This window comes from Cannabis sativa, chromosome 3, assembly GCF_029168945.1.
Source record: "Cannabis sativa cultivar Pink pepper isolate KNU-18-1 chromosome 3, ASM2916894v1, whole genome shotgun sequence".
Taxonomy (NCBI): domain Eukaryota; kingdom Viridiplantae; phylum Streptophyta; class Magnoliopsida; order Rosales; family Cannabaceae; genus Cannabis; species Cannabis sativa.
In genome coordinates, this window is record NC_083603.1 from 40,531,691 (window position 1) to 40,549,137 (window position 17,447).

The 17,447-nt window shown below is 30.1% G+C and overlaps 1 protein-coding gene across 5 annotated transcripts; it reads right to left on the bottom strand.

Annotated features, from left to right (window-relative positions):
* Nucleotides 1–8,970: 8,970 nt before the first annotated feature.
* Nucleotides 8,971–12,893, bottom strand: LOC115711278 (pentatricopeptide repeat-containing protein At3g42630). 5 transcript variants are annotated; one of them, XM_030639613.2, is made up of 6 exons: nucleotides 12,709–12,893; nucleotides 12,229–12,487; nucleotides 10,607–11,962; nucleotides 9,956–10,479; nucleotides 9,406–9,573; nucleotides 8,971–9,323 (listed from the first exon to the last, which is right to left on the bottom strand). In XM_030639613.2, exons 2-3 carry the CDS (start codon nucleotides 12,331–12,333, stop codon nucleotides 10,832–10,834), a joined length of 1,236 nt encoding a protein of 411 aa, XP_030495473.1. In that variant the 5' UTR covers nucleotides 12,334–12,487; nucleotides 12,709–12,893; the 3' UTR covers nucleotides 8,971–9,323; nucleotides 9,406–9,573; nucleotides 9,956–10,479; nucleotides 10,607–10,831. The 5 variants fall into 5 exon arrangements, with proteins under 5 accessions (XP_030495473.1, XP_030495476.1, XP_030495474.1 ...); XM_030639616.2 differs by having other exon boundaries at nucleotides 9,951–10,479; XM_030639614.2 differs by having other exon boundaries at nucleotides 12,229–12,509; nucleotides 12,709–12,874.
* Nucleotides 12,894–17,447: the final 4,554 nt, after the last annotated feature.

Consider the following 17,447-nt stretch of genomic DNA (forward strand, 5'->3'; position numbering starts at 1 on the left):
ACTACCTTCATGCTTGTAAAAAGTACAACACCCACAATTACTATTATTATTTCTTTCTATACAATTCTATTTTGGTTTCTTTTACTTTTAGTGATGCTTTTAGTTTTAGACAAGTTTTGGAGTCACATCACATTAACATTACATAAAATTTATCAAAGCAAATATCTTTTCTTTTAGTCTAATGCAAGAGGAATAGAGGATATTTCCTTTTGGTTTCAAACTCTATAAAATCTTTTTTTTTGTTATCTCTACACAAACTTCTAACCATCTATGATTCCAATGTGTTGGTAATTTCATGAGTCTTTGAGTACTTTACCCCTACTTTATCTATAGCATTAAAATAATTTAAATAGTATTTTGTGACTTTTGAGGACAAGGAGAAAAAAAAAAAGTGTAAATTTATGAGTGCTCATTATTCCTTTTCCATCTCCACTATGGAAACACTCAAAATGGACCTTTTTCCTATATTTTCTCTTGACCATTCATAGTTTTTCTTTTTGCCTTAAAAATATTACAAAAAAAAAAAAAATGAAAATGCAATTCTTACATATAAAATTAAGAAGGGGCTAAATATTTTCTTGAGAAAATTAGATATTTAGTTTTGATTGGATGATACTATTAAGTTATTAACATCCAATTTAATATATATAGGGATATGATTTTGTCCCGTGATTGTACTTTCACGGAATGCATTTGGTGATGTACGGCAATCGTCAGATGAGGGACTTATCTAATCTGACGGCTGAGATTGATCTAGGGGTAATTAAGAGACAAAATCGTGTCCCTATATAATGTACCATTCACGTACCCCGACACTCATTTAATGTACCTCGAGACCTATCTAATGTACCACGGAATACATTCCGTGAAAGTACATTAAGAGAAAAAATCGTATCCCTATATATATATTAAATATAATACAATTATTTAAATTTATACATGATCTCTTAATTTTTAAAACTTTTGTATCATGCACCAAGCATCATTTTAATATTTGTTTTGTTTATATTATTAAAAAGATAGGATAAATTTGGCAAATTAAAACAAGAGCCTTAAATAGATATTATTTCAGCTCATCCACTTCAATAAAATAATCCCACCTTCATTTTATTAAAAAAAAAATTCTCAACTATACATAAATTACTTCATTAATTAATTATCTTCAAATAACATGTGTCATATACATTTAACTAATAGTAACAAAAGAAAAAAAATCCATAATAATAATTCAATTTATTTCAATCTAATTCACCAAAGGAGCTACTAACATCTAAATGAATTGAATTACATAATTATTTTAGGACAAATACTATCATTAATTTTCTATTTCAACCTTTTAATTAATCTGCGTACCCAAAAACATATGCTAAAAAATAATTTTTTTTTCAAAACTATGTTCGTTATAGTTGCAATTTTAAGCTTGCAAATTTTTAAAATTTTTTGAATAATTTACAGTACCGATAGTAAAATTTTTGATATTAAAATGCACTACGCGTATTTTTAAAAACTTCAAATATGTTTTCAACACTGTAAACTATTCATAACTTTTAAAAAATTTATAAGAATGATGTTGTAACTAACAAATATCGCTATGATTTAAAAAAAGAAACAGTATTCCAACGTGTATGTGACAGTCAGTAGTCTCGTGATCCGTAAGGGGAAATACCGGGTTAGCTGTACAATCTCACACCGCCTGGGGAAGGTCAAGTGTGATGATTCTGAGACTGTGTAGGTATGGGACTACACAGTTGAAGAGAGCTTAAATGGATTGATTGGTACTACCTATGTCAACAAGGTGCATCTTGTTTTTCGGTAGCCCATCTCGAAAGAACTCCACAGTTAAGCGTGCTTGGCCTGGAGCAATTTCAAGGATGGGTGACCTCCTGAGAAGTTTTCCCAGGAAGCGTGTGAGTGAGGACAAAGCACGCTGGAAACACTCGTGTTGGTCTGTAGGGTCAGTCATCAGTCCAGGAAGCAGCCAGAGTGGCGTACTCGTGTATAAGAGCCATTAGTCCGTGGGTGTAAGGGCCCAATGGAGGCTTGAAGCGGGGACGTTACAAATGGTATCAGAGCCTTGACCCAGCCGGAAGTGTGGTCGACGAGGACGTCGGACCCCGTAAGGGGGGTGATTGTGACAGTCAGTAGTCCCGTGATCCGTAAGGGGAAATACTGGGTAAGCTGTGCAATCCCACATCGCCTGGGGAAGGTCTAGTGTGATGATTCTGAGGCTGTGTAGGTATGGGACTACATAGTTGAAGAGAGCTTAAATGGATTGATTGGTACTACCTATATCAACAAGGTGCATCTTGTTTTTTGGTAGCCCATCTCGAAAGAACTCCACAGTTAAGCGTGCTTGGCCTGGAGCAATTTAAGGATGGGTGACCTCCTGGGAAGTTTTCCCAGGAAGCGTGCGAGTGAGGACAAAGCATGCTGGAAACACTCGTGTTGGTCTGTAGGGTCAGTCATCAATCCAGGAAGCAGCCAGAGTGGCGTACTCGTGTATAAGAGCCATTCATTCCGTAGGTGTAAGGGCCCAATGGAGGCTTGAAGCGGGGACGTTACAGTGTACTTTTGAATGCAAAAGTTGACTAAGAGGCTGCAATTAACACTCCTCTAATTTTATAGGATTTTTACAAATATATTGGATTTTGGACAAAAATTTATAATTTTACTGCCACACGAATTTTTTATAAAAATACTGTATTTTTATAAAACAATCGTAAAACACTAAACATAATAATTAAAAACAATAGTGGAAGAATAGATGAAACTTAACACATGACATAATATATTTTTTTTATAAAAAAAAATCGCTTCATAATAAAAAAGAAAAAAAAATAAAATATTTAATATGTAATGTAAAAATCTCAATTTTATATTAAATTAAATGAATATCCTAATATAAATATTTATTTTATTATATATATTAAATCAAATCTAATCTATAACCTTTATAGGTTTTTTCAACCTTCCCTTCCCTACCACTAAAAAAAGAGTAGATTATGTTTGTGAAAATAATCATAATAAAAATAATAATAATAATAAATAATAATATCCTACTTTATTTCTCCTTCAGGTGCTTGGGACTTAAACAAGCTGCGAGACCATTTTCCTGCTTTCATTATTGATCATATCTTGGATATTCCCATAGCAGGTCATTCGTGTTCTGATGTTTTAATCTGGGGAAAGGATAATTCTGGGATCTTTAATGTTAAATCTGCATATCATCTTGCGCTTACTTCTAGAGATATCCCCTCCTCTTCATCTCCTTTGGGAAATAAACGTTTTTGGTCTAAACTCTGGTTCTCTCCCATCCCTGCCAAGGTTAAGCACTGTGTTTGGCGTATTCTTCTAAACTCTATCCCTGTAGCTTATAACCTTTATCATAGACACATTATCCCTGCACCTTTATGCCCTCTCTGTCATGTAGATTCAGAAACGGTCACACATGCTTTCCTTGAATGTTCTAGAGTTAAAACTGCCTGGAAAAATTCCTCCTTTAATATTTTTTATGCTGAAAACAAATCTTTGAATATTTATGCCTTTATTTCGAAAGCAGTTGAGACTTTAGATAAACACATGTTATGTATTTTCTTTTGTTTCCTCTGGATGGTGTGGTCACAACGAAACAATTATTTGCATCATCGGAGATGTTTGTCTCCCATGTTTATATTTGATCATGCAGTTGCGTATTTGCAGGAGTTTGAATCTGCCAACCTCAAAGCTGACGGTTTATGTACTGTGCAACGGTCTTCAATCAGCCTAATTTCCTCAGTGGCTCCCTCTAGATACAAGATCAATACTGATGCTGCACTTGATCTTAACTTGAAAAAGCATAGTCTTGGTGTGGTGGTAAGAGATGATCAAGATCAGGTGGTGGCTGGTGTTATTGCTCCTTTGACAGGGACTGTGCCTCCTGATGTTGCAGAAGCCAAGGCTCTTCTTCTTGCATTGGAATGGGCTCAGAGTGTGAATCTTCCAGTGGATGTTGTACAGTCTGATTGTAAGGGTTTAGTGGATAAAGTTAATGGGTCTTTTAGCAACCTTTCTGTTATGAGTGATTTTGTAACTCGTATTAGACACTTGCTATCGTTCAGTCCTACCTGTACTCTTTCTTTTGTGCCTCGTGAGTTTAATAAACTGGCTCACAGGTGTGCTAGGGCAGGGTTAGGATTAGATGGTGAGTATTGTTGGAATGGTTGTTTGCCTTCCTGGCTTACCTGAGGTTTCTTGTCATGTTGTACTCTATTCTCAGGTTTTAAAGCATCCTCTGTTTCAAAAATAATAAATATTTAAAAAAAAAAATTAGACAAGGATGTTTGTCACATCTTGGTGGTGCTATATATGCTATGCTATTTATAGCACTATTTTACAAAGAATAAGAAAAAGAAAAAAAGAAAAAAAAAAGTCACGTGCGGAGATGAGAGGACTGAAGAAAAAAGTCACGTGCAAGATGGATTATAATAGTAAGTAATAATACTTTCTCATCTCATCAGACTCAGGTGAGAATATTTACTCTCATGCCGTATACGGTACGGTGTTTGAATAATCTCATACGTGGTAAAATATTATTGGCCAGTAGTTGAAGTTTACTGTTGGCATTAGTTGCATTTGTTTTCTTTATTATAATCAAAGTGGGCCCAACGCACTGTTTTATGGGCCCCATGTATTTGTCTTGTTTTGAAAATTTTGATCCAAGGCCAACGGCCCAACTTACAAAAAAGGTCATATATTGTTGTAGAAAATTACATCAAATATGGGATTTCATAACAAAGTTAGAAAAATATGGCATTTTTAGGTTTGCCACTTTTCTATGGCATTTTTTCACATTTAAGTTTTTTATGGTATTTGATATGCCATATTTTTATAAACTTATTATCCAATCCCATATTTTATGTTTTTGTTTTTAGCTTAATTAGTTTTATTTATTTTTTTAATTTATTTTACACTTACATTTTAGGGTTTCTTTTTATTTGAAAAATTTACACCAAATACTAAATTTTTTTTCAAACATTACATTTTTAATTTGACAAGAACATTTTACTTTTATACTTTTATTAATTTTTTTTTTCTTTTTTTACTTATTGAAACTTCAAAAAGTTTTTTTTTTTGTCTTTTTTATATATTTTTTAGTCAATTTTGGCTCTCTTTTTTCTTTTCAACTTTTAAGTCAGTTGCTACTTTTTTTTTTCTTTCTTTCGCTTATCTCTCTCTATTTTTTTTTTCTAATTTCTCTTTGTGTCTCTCTTTTTTTTTCAATTTTTTTCTCAAACTATTTTTTTCCTCTTAATATATATAATAAGTGTACATTTTTATATTTCATTTTTTTTTTACAAAAATTAAACTTGTTTTTTTTATTTAAACTACTATTCGTTTTTTTTTTGTTAAAAACTAATTATTCCATTAAAAACAGCAGAAAAAAAAAAACCAGTTTCATCAATATCATCCTGAAAAAAAAACAATAAAAAAAATCATAATCTAAAAAGAATCCAAACTTTAAAAACTAGTTTCATCAACATTGAAATAAACTAATAATTTCATTTAAAGAATACAAAAAATAGTTTCATCAACAAGATAATGAAAAAAATTACAATCTAAAGACGATACTAACTTTAAAAACCAGTTTCATCAATATTAAAATAAACGAATTATTTCATTAAAAGAGGCAAAAAAAAAAATAGTTTCAACAATAACATAATAAAAAATACACAATGCCTAATAACTAAACTTTTACAAATTAACGATACTAAATTTAAAAATCAGTTTCGAACATATAAAATTTATATCAATACCTAATAATCAAACTTCTAACTTCATTCTTTATTTTGGCATTTAATTTTTTATTTGCTTGCTCAAAAATTAGAGTTAATTTAAACATACAATATGCAGCAAATATAACAAAGAGAATCACAAATTAAAATCAAAGAGAAAAAAAAGAAACAAAGAAAATTAAAGAGACAAAAGTGCAATAAAAACCATAAAAGAATAACAAAAAAAAACAGTGGAATGTGAGAAACCAGTTAGTAAAACAACCAAAATAAAAACAAACAAATAAAAACCAGTTTCTTGAGATAAATTAATAAAAAATTGAATAAAACTCAATTATGAACAACAATAAAAAAAATTAATTACTTAAAAAAACCAGTTATGAAAATAATAAAATAATATGTATGTCAGAAACTGATTAATTAAAATAAAATAAAAATTGTTGTTCAAATATCATACAATAATAAAACTGGTTTTATACAAACGAAAAAATATATAATAATATCATAAAAATTGAGCAACCCCATTACAGAATAGTTAAAACATGTGAAACCAGTTTTGACGTTATAAAAAATCATAACAAAATACAAATGTTAATAATAAAGTTAATTGAAACCAGTTTCATCAAACAATCAAATAAAAATATACACACACACACAAATATACAAAAAAAAAAAATACTAATCACAAATATAATCAAAACAACACATAATGCCTACCAATAATTTAATAACAAAATATAAGTGTAAGTTTCCAACCTAGAAACAAAATAATAAAAAAGTAACTTGAAAAAAAATTCTAATAACATAATGAAACTATTTTTTTTATTCTTTTAATGAAATTAATAGTTTCTTTCAATGTTGATGAACTGATTTTTAAAGTTTATATTATCTTTAGATTATAATTTTTTATATTGTTTTTTCTTCAGGGTGATGTTGATGAAACTGGTTTTTTTTTTTTTTTTTTTTTCTGCTGCTTTTAATGAAATAATTAGTTTTTAACAAAAAAACAAAGAAAAAAAATAGTAGTTTAAATAAAAAAAAAACAAGTTTAATTTCTATAAAAAAAAATAATATCTATAGTTGAGATCATTTTTTATTTATTTTAGTATTTTATTTTTTTAAAAAAGAAAAAATAAATAAAAAGAAACACAAATTTTAAGTTTTTTATGGCATTACTCAAGACTTTTTCCCATATTTGTAAGTTTTTTTAAAAAATGCCATATTTAGTGTAATTAAGTTTTTATGCCATATATATCAAAACTTATCTTTATTTTCCCATATTTTTGTAAATAGCCCTATATTGTTGTAGAAAAATACTAAACAAAAAAGGTCATATATTGTTGTAGAAAAATACTAAAAGTGCTTATATAATTATTGGTGTGATTAAATACCGAATCTTAATAGAGTAATTTACGATATAGATATGTAAGTTTAACTCCCAGTTACAAATAAATACCTAAGTTTAATTTTTAGCGATAATAATACTTAAGTTATAATTTTAGAACTTCTGTAGGTACCTAGTTAAATAAATTGACACGTGACAATCTCTGATTGGTCAAAGTTATTAAATTTGTATTATTTTAAAAAAATTAATTCAAATATACCAATAAGAGAATGACACGTGAATATAATGACTTAATATTTAACGGTTAGGTACCTACAGAGTTCTAGAAATATAACTTAAGTATTATTATCACTAAAAATTAAACTTAAGTATTTATTTACAACTGAGAGTTAAACTTAGGTATTTATGTCGCAAATTACTCTAATTTAATATAACGCCTCTAGAAAGTGTTAAGCATTACTGGTGACCAATAACAATACTCTTTAATTTAGAATAATTGGCGATGAAACCTCAATGCTAATAACAACATGTCACATGTATTCAAGTGTACACAGTAACAATGCAATTGTTATTTAATAGTGAGATTTAAGTGACGTCTCAAATTTACAAACAAAAATAAAAATAAGGAAGTATTAACAAAACAAAAAAGGAAACATCGAATTAAGTGTTTCAAATTAAAAGATTAATTTACGACATAAATACTTAAGTTTAACTCTTAGTTGTAAATAAAGACTTAAGTTTAATTTTTAACGATAATAATACCTAAATTATATTTCTGAAACTCTATATATATCTGACTGTTAAATGTCAAATCATTATCTAAGTGTCATTTTCTTATTGATATATTTAAACTATTTTTTTTTAAAAAAAAAAAAAAAATTTAATGACGTAGACCAATCAGGAATTCTTACGTGAAAACTTACTTAACACTTAACAGCTAGGTACCTACAGAAATTTCAAAAATATAACTTAAATATTATTACCACTAAAAATTAAACTTAAGTATTTATTTACATTTGGGAGTTAAACTTAAGTATTGATTTGCAATTAAGAGTTAAACTTATATAGTTATTTGTAACTGAAAGTTAAACTTAAATATTTATACCACAAATTATTCAAATTAAAATATATGAGATTTCGCCACCAAATACTCATTATTTTATTCTTAATTTTAACCCTTCATTCTCCATTGGTTCTTTCCTTCTTTTTTTCTCAACCTCACCCATCCATTTAGTATATTACATGTATTTTATATATAAATATAATAAAGAAAAAAACAAATAAATTCCACTCAATCAAAGTTGAAGTACAACAAAGGAAAAGGAAGCCAAAAAGATGATATTTTTATTAATCACTAATAAATGAATTGAATTAAAAATATCAAAGTGGATTTGCATAGGAAAAGAAGAAAAGAAGAAAAGAATCCAATTGGTCTAGATTTTTTATATACTCCAATTACATCTAAATCAAATTGGAATTTAATAAAAGGGTTTTGTTCAATGGAAATGGAATGTTTGTGATGCATACCATTTTGGAGAACAAGATATGTAAAAATGTCACCTTTCATTTTTTTGATAGATTATACCAATTTGGTGGTTTATCATGAATAAATAGAGAAGCATTATCATGTATTAGTAAGAACAAAATAATTTGATAGTGGTGGTCCCCTATTAAAGTTTTAATCTTTATAATGGTAATCTCAACTTAGAGGACATACAATCAACAACAACACATGCTAAAGCACTGTGATTTGATAAGTAGACAAAATTCTGCTTCATCTTTTGCTTTCTTTAAATCATTATTATTATTATTATTCGATTTAATAATTGAACAGTTCAAAAGTACTCAAAGGAAAAAGGAGAGGAAATGATCAGATCAGAGATTATTATTATTAATATTATTATTAATCATATCAGACAACACAGAAACACACAGATATTATATCTATGGAATATGATTATTGATGAGTTCTTTTTTATATTTTATCATGAGATTGCTGCAAAATATTTGAAGAAAGAGAATATGGGAGGACCACTCACTTGACAACAAAAGATGAAATTAAAGAGAATAAGATTTAAATATTAGGTATGTTTTGGGATATGAGTCCAGTTAGTACCTCTTTTTGATACCTCCATATGAATCTCATCTGAATGAAGCTAAGCTAGGAGACTACACCATTCCAAGAGAATCCAAGGTTGTGGTCAATAACCCTGCATAGTGGAAAAAGTTGAAGAGTTTCGATTAGGCTGCAATGAAACCTGGGCAGAAGGAAAGTCGATTTTCGAGTCTTACCATTTGAAGTGGGAATTAGAAGCTGCCCTGTTATTGCAAAATTGGAACATTGATTTAAAACCAAAATTTGAACAATAGAAAAAGAGTTCAACTCTTAATTGGTGTTACATCAACAATAAGAGATTTTAAACCCTTTGAACCTTCATAGTCTTTCTTGCTCACCTCCAACTGCAATTTTACCAACACTTGTTAACATTAATTCTCAATATATATAATTGATAATTATGTTCAAATCAAAATGAAGATATAAAAAGTTCAGGGATTAACAGGGAAAAAGTTCAAGAATTTTGAACCTAAGCATCAAAGAACTTCATTTATGTTTTATTGTTTTGTATGCTAAAGCACAAAAATTCCATCCTAAACTCGAAGCATTAGACTAACATATATTAGTGTCATTGAGGAGATCTACAAAGTTACACTCAGGTTATGAGAAGCTTATTTATTTAGTTTGCTCTTCACAAAAATGACAAAAAAGAAAACTAGAATTAGTATTCCCTTTTACAATAAGATTGATAAGTCAGACCAATGTTCTGTTTGAAAATTACCATACCCGTGTGGTTTCGGTGCATAACTGTTCTTCAATATCAATTTATGAGGATGATTTATGACCTGGATAAGTAGAATTTTCTACAGCTGAAGCTGGTTGTTTTGCAGGGGTGTTTTACTTGTTTGGCCAAGATTCGAAATTGCAGAATCAGTGTCTGGACTTGACTTGATGTTAGAATTTAATTAGCCATATTTTGTCTTGATTGCTGAGTATCCACTCATCTATTGTTGGCTGCATAATGGTACGTTTAGGGGTTCTGTGGAAGCCAGTTTTGGGAGTTGACCATGCTATTGTGCTTGCTGAGGTAATCTTCATGAACTGAACTTTAAGTTGTTCACCTGAGATATTCAAGGTGTTGACAAGCCCAACTACCGAGAAATATCATCCCAAGGAAGATTTTTGCAGATCCACTGGACTAAGCTTAAGCCAAGAAAACACCTGGTTGACCCTTCATGCCCTATATCATCACCAAGCTAAGGCGGTGGTATCTTAAAAAGATTATCTAAGTCAGAGAGAGGATTCATCATCTGCATAATAGAAACCAAGGTTAGTCACTTATCCAATTTCCCCAAGTCCATGTTCAAAATCAGTAAAGTCAGATGTTAAAACAAAAGTGAAAAAAAATGGTGATATTGTGAATCTATTGACTATTACCTGGCATTTCTGGTTGCTCTGGATGCTTTGATCTGTACAATGGAGTGAAACAGATAAAATATGGAGCTGTAGCATGTTCAATCTCTCAGTTAGCAAGCCTATTATTTTGGTTTTAGAAAATCTAACACGACGGTATTAATCTAAATCAACCCATGGTGTATTTTGCCAACAATTCACAATTGGTCAAATAGAGGCTTTAGTACAGGAACAGCAGGAGGCCACAAATTAGTAGTTCCAAAAGATTTGGTTCTTCCGGAATTGTTTTTTCTTATAAATTGTAATTAGCTTCCTGTAAGTCCAGTTGTTATGCTTTGTGAACTCTAAAAAGGCCTCTGAATTCAAGTGGAAATCCCCTTTACCCAAAACTTCAAACACCAGGGGATCGGTTAGTACTTTCGGAGAGCTGTTCATGTTCATCGAGCTAAGAACAAAGTCTAAATTCCTTCCTAGTCTTCTCTCCAAGTAAGCATCCACAACACATCCATAAGTTACTATGTCTGGAACAACCATCTCATGCTTCATATGTTGGATGCTAAGATGAAGATCCCACAACATAGTCATTCTTGAAAATGCTAGGGCCCGAATATTGAAGGTAGTGATGTCTGGTCTAAACCCGGATTCTATCATCCTCAGGAATTCTCTTTGGAGGGTTTTCATCTTGAAGTTGGCAGCATACGACAACAAAAGAAGATTCCACAAGAGATTTCCAACGTCCTTTCTGCCAAGACCCACCTCCCTCAAAAACTCACTGAGCCTGTAAAGCTTTTTCTGCTTCAAATAGGCAAGTGCCACTGCTCTGATTCCATCCTTGTCAATTGAATATCTAGACCTCTTTAAGCGGCTATAGGCAGCCTCCATTTCTGTCAGAGAGCCATAAATGCTATAGTATCTGACATAGGCATTACCAGTGGCAGCATCAACCCGCATACCTTTAGACACCATCTCCTCGATTGCATTCTCCATCAGCTCGAGCTGGCCTCCATTCCCAAAGCAAGAGATAGCCAGGCAGTATACCTGGGGTAAGATATCCAAGTTTCTAGAGCTAAGCTGAGCAAGAATTCGGGCAATTTGATCAAAATGTCCTCTGTTGGACAAAGCATCAAAGAGTTTGGAGACAGTTTCAATTTCCGGCAGAAAAGAGCTATTAAGCAATTGATCCCAAATGGCTTCAGCTTGTGGAAACAGCCCATTTTGAGCAAAACAAATCATGAGTGAATACAAGGTCGAATAGTCATCATCATCGTCGGTAGGTAGAAAGTCTTGAGATTTAGAGGAAGAGGAGGACTTGAGCTCCAACAAAAGCTCATCAGCCACCCCAACTAGTTTTGCATATCTATCATCTTCATCCCCACCTCTCTGTTTCAATCAGAAAATCTCTTAATTTAGGGAAATTTACTAAACTAACAGCATGAAAATGTTAAATTAGCAAAATAACCACATTCAATTTACATTGTGAGACCATTATCATCGAACAGTGTAAATTTATGGTCGCATGGTGTAATGTTTCATGGTTATTTTACTAATAAAATTTTTCACAATGACTACTTTCACAAAACACTCTGAAATTCATTGTACACAAACTAAACATGATTGATTTCATTCATGAATACTGACACACTAACCAGGCTTAGGGAAGTTCGATACTGAAGGCGGTTTCTCCAGGTGAGCTTAGGTGTTGGGAGAGACCATCCAAGCTTGGGAAGCAAAAGAATCTGAGAGGAATTCATCTTATCTTGGTAACTGAATCTTCTTCTCTCCTCTATAGAACTTATCCTTAATCATAATAGCTTTGATACACAGATTTGTTTCAAGTTTCAACCCTAACAAATTTGAAGTCTTGACACAGTGTTTGCAAATTATTGATTCATTTCATATCCCTAGCTAAAAAAAAACTTCATCAGCACTACAAAAATAACATAACTATTCAATCAAAAAACTAATTAAACAAAATTTGAATATTGAATTCAGATATTGATTACAGAACAGCTTCAAAAACAAGTTAATAATGGTTAAAATTTCAAATGTATATATACGATTGCTCTTTGCTTGCACTATATAGTATAGATATAGAAATTGTATGAAATTAAGGTTTGAAAATTTACCAGAGAGAGAGAGAGAGAGAGAGATGGAGTGGTTGGTGGTCGTGAGCGTCGGAAGCGAAGGAGCAGCGATCGGCGCGGCGGAAGAGCTGACTGAGGCTGAGAACTAAGATAACGAATTGAATCTCTCTTTTTTGCATGTTTTAGTTATTTTTTCAATTATTTTTCGGTATTTGAGTGAATTTTTTAGTTTAATTTTTTTTATGGTCGTTTACACAATAGTTATTTAAGATATTTTATAAAATTTTAAAAGATTAAAAAAATTAATACGCTGAAAATAGAGTTCTTTATTTTATAGGCTTGTAAAATAAGCTATTTAAATATTTTTAATGTGTTAAATTTTTAAAATTTTTAAATTTTTTTAAAATTTTATACAATATCTTAAATAATTACAAAAATTAAACTATTTTTTTTTTCAAAGTTATAAAATAAATAATAATACATGTGAACCCCATTTAGAGTGCATTATAAAATTTTTTAAAACTATTATATATTGGAATAAGCTTTAAAAAAAAACTATTATAAATAGTTAGATAATAAATTTATAGTACACTTCTACTTGTCCTATTAGTTTATTTTATTTTTTTTTCAATTTTATACATAAGACCATCCATTTTTAAATAGTTTATAATACAAAAAATAAAATTTAAATATTTTGTTATATACATAATATTTAGGTATTGATAAGTAGTTATTTGAACTTTACTTTTATTATTATAATTTATTTAAAAAAATTTAAAAATTTATAAGTGATGATTAATGTTGGAGTTTGTATATTTTAATGCTTTAATTATATATATAATTAATTTAAATTAAATATTTTTGTAATTTAAATTAGAAAACTATTTTAGTTGAATTTCTTTTTAATTTACTTTGATTTATTGTGATTTATGCAAAGTAATATAAATAAAGAGCATTGTTATATAGGGTACCAATAATGCTTAGTGTCACATGCTCATCTTTTCAGACATTAAAAACACACCCGTACAATACCTTGACTTCTCAAGGCTAAGATCAACCTTCTAACCATCCATGTAATAATAGTCTCATTTTTTTTTCGCGCGAACGTGTGCCTCTTGCACACTCCCGTCTCTTGAACAACTTTTGCCTAGTCATGCTCGCAAGCATCTATGAATGCATCTATGCATCGAGACTTTTTAGCTAATATACTCGCATTATCCATATGTTCTCACTATGGCAAGGTAAAATTCTAATACCATCGCTCACCTAGTCCTCCGTGACCAAGGTACCATATGTGACCAAATGCCAACACCAAACTAACATGATGTCTCATTCGATATTGTCCGAATAGTCTCCGTCATGGCCTAATGACTCCTATACGTCCATAGTCCACTCCTCAAGGCACCATGCCTCCACACATGTCGAGAGACCCTCAAGACAAGCCACCAAACTAGTAGCATATATTAGACAATCTCTTTTTAGCACGATTTATTTGTCTCGTGCGTATATGCAAACTAGCTCCATGAATGACTACCCTTGTCTTCTCGTGTTGAGACTTGTGGCCAAGACGCACCATAACGTCTCTTTGAGGTTTATGCCACGTTACATGCAAGTGGCATACGAACAAGCCAGTATAAACATACCAACTAAGCTCTTAGTGGTATCTCTAGACGCACTACCAAATCGACCCGATAATGTCCATGAGTAATCCAACTCATGGAGACATACAAGTCCCCTCATGGTCCTCGTATGTCTATCCTACTAGTCCCACTAACTAGTAGTAACTCACTTAGCACCAATGTGTCTGGGGGTGGTGGAGAGTTGACACCAGGTTCTCTCTCCTTAAGGAGCATTCTAAGCTTTTAGCCTTCTATCAGGAACATACATGATTTTTATTCTGTAGACATATGATCATCACCATATACCAATTTTTAGAGTTCTTCAAGTCAGATTGTGCCATTGTATTCTTAGACCTAAGTGGCGGATACCAAGTCCCGTCAACATCTAGACAATATTGAAGAGGTATATAAAAATACCTTTGTCGTACATACTAAGCATTGATATGCCACCAGCATGTGCCACTACTTGACCACCACTTGACAACTTCATGTGCATCACTTAGATTGTATCGTGCCATCTTAGCCAACACGTTATACCTAGCACTACTTAGATGTGGCATCCTGTTAAGGCCAACCCTGAGAATATATGGGCCTAAGGCCATTTAAATTTTGGGGTCTTCACTTTCAAAAATATATAAAAAAAAATATATTGGAATAGAGTGTTATGGGACTCAAACCCACACCATTGAGTAATGTGTCATGCACTCCAACCAACCAAGCTATGAATATTTATTGTTTATAATACACTTATTTTACTTAAATAAAAGCTTAATGAGGCCTTTTATTTTTTATTTTGGGCTCTCAGAACGTGTAGGCCATAGGCACGGGCCTAGCCCTACGTCTCGTAAATGGTTGTCGATATTTCATAATAGTTATTTAATTATATTTATGTGGATACTTAATTACTCTAATAACGATATGGCACCATAGGTAATACTAGGCACTATTAATATATTTTAACATTTCTCATGAATAAGATAGTGACATTTTTTAAGCTTTAAAGTCCGATGAATGGAAATGCTCGATTCTTAGAGAAGCCTAAATTGCCACGATTTGGTTTATAAGTGGATCGATTTGGTTTGTGTTGTTCGCATTTTCCCTAATATGAAATGTGGCTCCCGCAGTGGAGGCCCAAAAGGGTAAACCCATTCTAGAACCAATTGGAATAACAACGTTACATCTTTGGGCCTTCTCAGAGAGAGCCTGCGGGAAGATAACCACACTATGATCCCAGAGAGTGATGTATGATCAGACAGGTCAAGAGTCGCAATCCCCAAGTTAGAGACTTCAAAAAAATAAGACACGATTAATGGGTCGAGGGATCACCTTTGGTAGTTAGCTCCATTTTATCATCCTGGATATGGGATCACCAAGTGAGAGATGGATGTTGCCAGATTGCCCAATTAAAAATAAAAACAAAATTAAAAAATTAATTAGTTTTTTTTAATTTAAAAAATTATAAAAATACATATAATAAAAATAAAAAATAAATATACGTGCAATATACACGTAACGATAACCTAATATTATGTATAAATACTAACAATATACCTTAAAAAATTATGTTTATAACAATTAAGTGCCATGTCTATTAACAAAAAAAAAAAACAATTAAGTCTCATGAAAATAAATATTTAAAATTTATAAAACTATATATAATTTTTATTTGAAATAGACAATTATAGTTTTTTATATTTATTTATTGACAATTCATATATACACTTGTATTTAAATACACACATAAATATTACATGATACAAATTTTCAAAACTGTGAATGTTAATTTAGGTAATTATTTGACTAGAAATTATAACAAAATTACCATAATTCATAAATCAATAAAATAATTCATATCATCATGTGATCTCTAACTTATTAATTAATAAACTATTTGCCTGAGGTAGATAGATAAGAAATAATTTTTATTTATTTTTAATAAATATATTAACACGTGAAACCTAATTATTAAAATTATTCTTATTTCTTAATTATTATCACTATTACATGTCATTGTTATATAGAGCAAAAAGAAAGAATTTACATTATCTTGACATGAGAAATGACACTATACTTTTTTGTTTTTATTATTCAAAGATGTGACACCTAACATAAAATAATACCAAAAAATAAAATAAAAAACCTTCATAATATATTTAGATTAGATTTTCTATATCCAATAATTCAACCCTTTTTAAAAAATTAAAACAAAATAAAAAATTAATCTAATAATGCAACATTGAAATTAATACTCACCGCCAAATCTACCCACCCACTCTTCATTAATTAATACATATGTAAATTATGGTTAGAGAAATTGGTGTTTATATGTTTATAGTATTATTTATATAATTAAGTATCGAATTTTATATAAAAAAAATGTATTCTTTCTTTGTTTAAAGACTATTTGATTAGTCGATTTATATTAATGAAATTGTAATAATTATTATAAAGAATTGTAAATTTTTTGCAAGATATCACCACGTAGTAGTGTTAAGTAATATTTGTGCTTAATTTTATATCTTTATATATTAAAAGTGCCTATCTAACGGCAATTCTTGGTTTAACAGAATATTCTTAAAAATAAAAAGAATATTCTGTTAAATTTAACGATTAGGTTTGATCTCCGTTAACAAATAAACCCAATAATTAAATCAAAAAAATTAAACAATCGTTTAAATATTAATAATCTTTTTTTAAATGAAAAAAATCATTTTACCCACATATCTCTCTAACAAAGAATATTAATATTTTTTTTTTTATTTTTTAAAAAAGAAAAATCTTTATATATTAAAGTTAACATTATTTAACGATTAGGTTTGATCTCCCGTTAACAAATAAACCCAATAATTAAATCCAAAAAAATTAAACAATCTTTTAAATATTAATAATCTTTTTTTAAATGAAAAAAATCATTTTACCCACATATCTCTCTAACAAACCTATTTTGGGAGAATATTAATATTTTTTTTATTTATTTTTTAAAAAAGAAAAATCTTTATATATTAAAGTTAACATTACGTTATCTAATATTTTCTCTGGATAAGCATAGGAAGCAGAAATACCACTTCTATCTTTGTGTGATTGCAGATATACCACTTCTGTCATTGACCCACTTTTTAGCTTTATAAATGGAGATGTTCATATAATATTAACACTTTACAG

What these genes read in the sequence shown, in the direction of transcription:
- LOC115711278 (XM_030639613.2), bottom strand. Translation starts at nt 12,333, where the DNA reads ATGAATTCCTCTCAGATTCTTTTGCTTCCCAAGCTTGGATGGTCTCTC. An exon ending in ATCGAACTTCCCTAAGCCTG is followed by an intron (nt 11,963 to 12,228) that starts GTTAGTGTGTCA and finishes TGATTGAAACAG; the next exon opens with AGAGGTGGGGATGAAGATGA.